The 7,702-nt window shown below is 40.2% G+C and overlaps 1 protein-coding gene and 1 pseudogene across 1 annotated transcript in view; one reads left to right on the plus strand and one right to left on the minus strand.

Annotated features, from left to right (window-relative positions):
* Positions 1 to 7,702, plus strand: part of LOC110285983 — a 214,154-nt pseudogene that overhangs the window by 132,879 nt on the left and 73,573 nt on the right.
* Positions 4,082 to 7,702, minus strand: part of Oosp2 (oocyte secreted protein 2) — a 14,853-nt gene continuing 11,232 nt past the window's right edge. The window contains exons 3-4 of the mRNA XM_021151474.1: positions 6,443 to 6,546; positions 4,082 to 4,361 (exon numbers count right to left, since the gene is read on the minus strand). Coding sequence (XP_021007133.1) covers positions 4,217 to 4,361; positions 6,443 to 6,546 — 249 coding nt within the window. The 3' untranslated portion in view covers positions 4,082 to 4,216. The remainder of the gene's footprint in view (positions 4,362 to 6,442; positions 6,547 to 7,702) is intronic.

A 7,702-nucleotide genomic window follows, 5' to 3' on the forward strand; every position in this document is an offset into this window, starting at 1 on the left:
GCATGTGTCCTTCTTACCGGTTGGGACATCTTCTGGATATATGCACAGTAGAGGTATTGTGGGATCCTTCGGTAGTACTATGTCCAATTTTCTGAGGAACGGCCAGGTGGAATTGCAAGCTTGTACAACCACTCTAGAAATCAGTCTGAGGGCTTTATTTCTACAACAGTTTTCTGCCTAGGCATCTAAAGTGTTTGCTCTTGCACCTTACACACCTAAAGCACTGGTGAGAGGTGGGTGATACCAAGGTTCGCATCTTGTACCTTCTCTGGGGCAGGCAAACTGACAGGCTTACTTGAGCCATGACTGAAGCATCTGGGTAGTGCTATTCTGGAATACCAGAAGCAGAGTATTAAGAGCTTTGTTAGGGGACACTTGGAGTCAATCCTGCATCCAGCTTCCCAAAGCATTCTGTTTTGCAGGAGTTCTGGGCTTTAAAAGGCAGCTTTAAGAAACTCCAAAATCCTATGTGGGCTTCTCTCCCACCATCCATGATCCTTATGTCTATGCTAATCTCAAGTTAGTTACACATATGACTTTACATTCTTCTCCTGGCCATTCTGTAAATATTTCTACTCTTTGCCTTTTAGTTTATTTTTTCAATTACAAATTCCACCTTAAGCTCTTCTCCTCTTAGAAGGATGATGTTAAAATGATCATACAGCCATTAGAGTCCTCCTGAATTCTACATTCTATAAAGTCCTAGGATGCAAACATAACCTCTTGTTATGACACAGGGTCTCATAGAGCTCAAGCTAGCCTCAGACTCACTGTGGAATTAAGAACCTTGAGTATTTTGTTACCCCTTCTAAGAAGGACCAAAGCACCCACGCTTTGGTCTTCCTTTTTCTCGAGCTTCATGTGGTCTGTGAATTGTAACTTGGGTATTCTGAGCTTTTGGGCTAATATCCACTTATCAGTGAGTGCATACCATGTGTTTTCTTTTGTGATTGGGTTACTTCATTCAAGATGATATTTTCTAGTTCCATCCATTTGCCTAAGAATTTCATGAATTCATTGTTTTTAATAGCTGAGTAATATTCCATTATGTAAATGTACCATATTTTCTGTATCCATTCCTCTGTTGAAGGACATCTGGGTTTTTTGCAGCTTCTGAAATAGGTAACAAAATACTCATAGGAGCAAATACAAAGACAGTGTGGAGGAAAGGACTGAAGGAATGGCCATCCAGAGACTGCCCTACCTGGAGATCCATCCCATATACAGTCACCAATCCCAGACACTGTTGTGGCTGCCAAGAAGTGCATGCTGACAGGAGCCTGATATATACAGAGGCAGATGCTTGCAGCCAACCATTAGACTGAGCAAGGGGTCCCCAATGGAGGAGTTAGAGAAAGGACTGAAGGAGCTGAAGGGGTTTGCAACCCCATAGGAAGAACAACAAGCCGGGCAGTGGTGGTGCAAGCCTTTAATCCCAGCACTTGGGAGGCAGAAGCATGCAGATTTCTGAGTTTGTGGCCAGCCTGGTCTACAAAAGTAAGTTCCAGGACAGCCAGGGCTACACAGAGAAACACTGTCAAAAAAAAAAAGGAAGAACAATATCAACCAACCAGAGCTCCCAGGGTCTAAACAACCAACCAAGGAGTAAACATGAAGGGGCCCATGGCTCCAGCCATGTATGTAGCAGAGGATGGTCTTGTGTGGCATCAATGGGAGAAGAAGTCTTTGGTCCAGTGAAGGCTCAATGTCCCCGTGTAGGGGAATGTGAGGGCTGGGAGGCAGGAGTAGGTGGATGGGTGGGGGCACACCTTCATAGAAGCAGGAGGAGGGGGATGGGACAAGGGTTTTCTTGGGGGGAGGAGAATTGGGAAAGGGGATAACATTTGAAATGTAAATAAATAAGATATAAAAAAAACAAAACAAAACAACAAAAACAAAAACAAAAAACAAAAAAACAACAACAAAACCCTTGAGCTCCATCAGCAGGTTCTCAAATTACAGGCATACATCTTCATATTCATTTTCAGAGTCCTGGGGATCCAAGTCTGAGTTCTGGGAATAGCAAACAAGCACTCTACCAAAAGAAGCACACAACCAGCCTATGCATGAACTCTTACCAACTTCTTTGCAGCCAATAATAAGGATAAACTTGACTCTAGTTTCCAGCCCCTTGATCCTCATTGCTACAATCTCATGAGAAACACCTGTCATGCCCATGTACCTGCCGGTATCCTGAGTGATATCAAGAAAAAGGTAAGGTGGAGAGTCCGTGGAAGAGAAAAAAAGATGGAAAGTAAGGTCAGAGGAGTCGTAAATACCAGGTTCTGGGTGGAAACAGCACTTGAAGGAGGAAGAGGGCACAGTACTACAACGGAGTAACAGTGTGAGAGTAAGAGATTTTAGAGATTAGACAATCAGAAGCTCATCAGTGGCCCTATAGTCAAGGCTGACTTCAGAACCCAGAGCCAAGTACAGGAACCCATGAAAGATAGACCTGAACAGAAGTCACAAGGAATTGGTGGAAAGGGATTGTGGCAAAAGGCAGAACACATCACCATCTCTGCTCCCACAGCACCGCCGCTGCCACCACCACCACCGAGTACTGTTTCAACAAAAGCCATTGCAGGTGGAATATCACAAAAGAAAAAGGCGACAAGAACATGGTTTAGAGGATGAAGGGAGAAGCACAAGACTGTGGGGAAAAGCTAGTATTTTTTTTTTCTAATTTAGAGCTGAAAAGTCATAAATGGTACTTGAGGTTTCAGCTGCACTGTTTGTAAATTGAAAATAGGAACACCCATTTCAGCAAGCACTACAAACAGGTTCAAAGGGCAGAAGGAAGCCATATTACTTTAGTCACACGAAGTGACATTGTAAAGATGAAAAGTAGGCACCTCTGTATGCTTTAAGCCAGCTCTTATTTCTTTGATAGAAACACTATGGCCATGAGAAAGAAGCTTACGTAATTGGTGAAATGAAGAAAAGAACTGGATTTGTTCCTGGCTCATCCTTAACCCACCATGTACATTTCAGACACATGCTTCCCCACCTGAGTCTAACCATCTGGCCGGTGAGATCAGGCACTAGGATAAGATGCTTAGAATCATCTTCCTGAAGTCTGGCTGTTCCAACACTGTTCACCTTATCCCCTAAGACTGTTGAAAGGAGAAATTCCACACCACTTCCTCTATTAGTCAGCTTTTCCACTGCCATGAGAAACTCCTCAATAAATATGCTCCAAGGAAGATATATTTTGTCTCAAAGCTTCACAGGCATCGCCTCTGTGCTAATGGGCTTGTGCTCTGAGTGCAGGCTCTCTGTTGAGAGGGAAAAACATAGAAGTACTTAACAATAAAAAAAAAAATTCTTGCAGAGGACTGACCCACAGGATGAGTCCAGGCCTGCCAACTTTGGTTAGTTGTTACATATGCAGATGAAACATTACTGAGGGAGAGGAGATATCTGACATCAAACTTCAGTGATGGGAACATTTGCATAAATTCAAAGTGTGAATTAATTTTCTCATGTTTTGTCATCTGAGTATGCTGTCACCATAAATTAGTTTTGGAACACAGCACTTTTTGAGTTAGAATACTAACCATTATTAAAGTATATGCAAACGAGAGACTATTTATTTTTCCTAGGGGTTAGCTTGTTAGTTGTTAAAATGTAAACTAGGTCCAAAGTTTCTATTCTGCTGCATTAATACACCTATCCCTGTTCATTATTCTTACCGAAAACATTTCAAACATCTTTCTGTTGGATCAAAATTCGTGGGCTGGTAGGATAGAGAAGCAGTTGAAGGTGCCTACTTCCTGTCCTAACAACCTGAGTTCTATCCCTGGGACTCACATAGTTGTAGAGAAGAATCAGCACCCACAGGTTGTCCTCTGCCCTCTCGGCAAGCATCATGGTATGTGTATGCATGCATGCACACCACCAGCAGCAGCAGCACAATTTAAAACAATAAACATTAAATGTTCAAATTTGCCATTAAGGACATATTCTTGAAAATAGGTACAAAAGAGAAACAAAATTTAAATGACTAATATAAATTGCCTAATAGGTAACACCTGATTTACAAGCCATCCACAGGAGTAAAATAATCAAAGAATGCATCTTCATAAGCTGAGCCTTTATTTCATTGATGTATAGGAATGAGATATCTAAGGAGAAGCTTATGCCAGGATTTTTTTTTTCTTATTGAAAGAGAAAAGTTTGTCTTACAGTGAAATCTGTGGTGCCAGCACTGTCCCTATCTCCCATTCTGGGAGGAAGCAGCTTGGTAATCACTTAATATCCCCAACTCTTCTGGCGTAGCTTCAAAGTCAGTCATAAAGGGACTCTTAACAGGCTTTGGATCCTCCTCAGTAGACACTGACATAAGCCATACAGACTTCCTAAAGAAAAGGGGAACAGAGAGAATCAAGATTGGAGTTCTTGGTGCCATAGCTTTTCAAGTCAAAACTTGGAATCAAATTATTCTTATCTCTATTAAACCCCATCACATCATCAACCCGATAACTTGGAAGGCAGAGACAACGGAATCACTGCAAGTGCAAGACAGCTCTACCTAGTGAGTTTCCAGTCAGTAACTCCGTTGGATTTCTGAAGGTGAACGGATGGATGGATGGATGTTTACAATTTTAAAGTATATGCGCCAAAGCTCTGCTCGTATCTGTTTGTCTGACTAGTCATGATTTTGTTTCATTTTAGATTTATTTTATAGGTAAGAATGATATGCCTGCAGGCATGTATGCATACCATGTTCACACCTTGGTGCCTGAGGAAGTCAGGAGCAGATTTAAGACCCCTGGAGCAGGAGAGGTTGGTGGCTGTGAACCATCATGTGGGTGCTAGGAATTGAACCTAGGACATCTACAAAAGCAATGAGCACTCTTACTCTCTGAGTCTTCTCCCTAGTCCCTAGCCATCACATCTTCTAAGGTAGGTGGGCCAAAAACAAGAGAGCAATCACTGTTGACAGAGGAATGCCCATTCATCTCTGTTAAGACGGCAGCCTCTGAAGAAGCACTCGCTACAAGACAATGGTCAAAACTCTACATTACAACCAGCGTTTGGTGGTATATACAAGAGATGATACATTTATGTATGCATGTGCATGTGTGTGTGTAGGACTTAATCAAGTTTGGCTCTAATTTACGGTTCTGGTACACCCCAGAATGTCACTAAATCCCTCAATCTAGTTTACCTTAGAAAAATAGTTATATGAAAGGTCATAAATACTACCAAGGTAAATATATTTTCTGCCACTAAAATCCACACATAAGGGTGGTAATGATGGTAAATTTTATCTTATGTCTATTTTATCAACAGTGAAACAAAAACAGACATATGATTTGCCACATTAAAATATATTACACATTTGTTCTGAGCTCTAAATTCTTTTTAATATCAAGTATTTTTATATATTAGATTTCTATACTTGCCCCTAAGAATTTTTAATATTTGAGATAAACATTTCTACGACATGGTAAGTAGTATATCAGGATGCTATTGCATTTCTTCTCAAAGTTCCTATGGGGCACTTTCTGGACCCAATATTAGTTCTATAAAATTGCAAACAAGTGATTTAGTCAAACAGGTGAACGAATCCTTCTTTGTTCTCTGCTAGTTCCGATTAAAGTGGGCAGGTTTATTTTCACTCACATTTTAGCCAGGCAGTCTCATAACTTAAAAAAGTTTATTACAAGAACTGTACTATGAATTAGATAATAGCAAAATACATTGATGCTATGGACCAGTGGCTCAGAAGGTAAAGGTTCATGTCAGATAGTCTTATGACCCAAGTTCAATTCCAAGACACCACAGGTTGGAAGCTGAGCAACAATTCCCACAACTTGACCTCCGTACACTGACCTCTGTACAAACACTGTGGCATATGCATCCACAAATATATACAAAATAATTAAATAAATAAGTAAATACAAAATAATTAAATAAATAAGTAAATATAAAATAATTAAATAAATAAGTAAATATAAAACAAACTAAATTTCAGATTCCCAAATTAATGTGTGTGTGTGTTTGTGTGTGTGTGTGTGTGTGAATGCCTAATTCTTCTATTTATTGAGGTGATGGAGTATTTTATCTTGATTTGTAGCTATAAACTACAAAACTGTAAAATAATCTCTGACTATTAGACTATATGTTAGACCCTTTCAACTCCGTAGTGTTTTGATTCTAAAATTAAGTAATATATTTAACCTTTAGAAATGTAAATTTTTTTTCCAGAGCTGAGGACCGAACCCAGGGCCTTGTACTTGCTAGGCAAGCAGTCTACCACTGAGCTAAATCCCCAACCCCTAGAAATGTAAATTATTAAGGTATCTACTGAAGTATTTTATAAATAGTTCCTTAGGATTTGTTTGAATTATTCTTATGGGCAAGTCAGGACATAGTCTCTAAATTCTCTGTTTCTGTGACAGCAGCTCAAAGGAGAGAGATCCACAGGACTCACCGAGAGGCTAAACACTGCAAAGGGACTATCTGAAGTTCCAAACAATGATTCCTTGGACGAAAGTACATCTCGGTTTCAAAACAGACGATTTCATTTGAGATAACCTAGGAAATCACACTGGTTAGGAGGAAGGTATCCTAGCAACAGAAGAGCCATTCATAGAGGTGAACATGAAACAGAAATCATCAATATTTCAAAAGGTGGCTTCTGTCATTCTCAGGTGCATGTGAAGTTCCAGCCACTTAACCATGGGACAGAAAAGGAGCACTGTAAGAGTGAACTGAAAATACTTTTAGACAGGAGTATCCTAAGACACAGAAGTAAACTGTCATTTAACAGCCTTTGTAATAGAATATTAATGAAAAGCATTCAGTAGTTATTTTTGAGTGCCTTTGTCTCTCTGACTCTCCATCTTTCTCTTTGCAGCTCTGTCACATCTCCCTGCTTGTGTGTGTGTGTGTGTGCACATATGCATGCATGCACCTATACGCACACATGTCTGTATTGTTCCCTTGTGTTTGCACATGGCCTGCCTGTACTAAATGCACATAAGTGTGTGGATGTACCCACCGATTTGTGCACATGCAGAAGCCAGAGCATAATGTAGATATTTTCCTGAATTATGCTCCAACTTATTGCTTTGAGGCATGCTCTTTCACAAAACCAGAAGCTCACCATTTGGACCAGGCATGCTGGCCAGCAAGCCCTCAGCATGTACCCAACTCTGTACCCCAGTGCTAGGATAACAGGCCTCTACAGACACACCTCCCTTTTCACATGGTTTGAGGGCTTTCAAATTCAGATTCTGATGTTTGCAGAGAAAGCACTCTTACCCACAGAGTGATTTCTTCAGAGGTCAGCAGTTTTTCAGTAACACAATTTAGAACCAAATATCAAAAAAAAAAAAATGGTTTCAAGCACAGATTCTGGAGGGAAATCAGTCCTACTTATTAGTGAAATCTCACTAGCTCATTAACCACACCTGGGCAAATTGTGCAACCCCCCCCCATCTGAAGCTCCAGGTGCCTAATTTTCCAAATGCAGTGTCCTATCACAAGTAATAAGACAGTCAAAATATTACTATAGTATAAATATAAACTTTAAAAATCTACTGGGAAGAAGGAAATTAGGGAAACAACACCCTTCTCAATAGTCACAAACAATATAAAATACCTTGGCATGACTCTAACTAAGGAAGTGAAAGATCTGTATGACAAGAACTTCAAGTCTCTGAAGAAAGAAATTGAAGAAGATCTCAGA

This window comes from Mus caroli, chromosome 19 (assembly GCF_900094665.2).
Source record: "Mus caroli chromosome 19, CAROLI_EIJ_v1.1, whole genome shotgun sequence".
Taxonomy (NCBI): domain Eukaryota; kingdom Metazoa; phylum Chordata; class Mammalia; order Rodentia; family Muridae; genus Mus; species Mus caroli.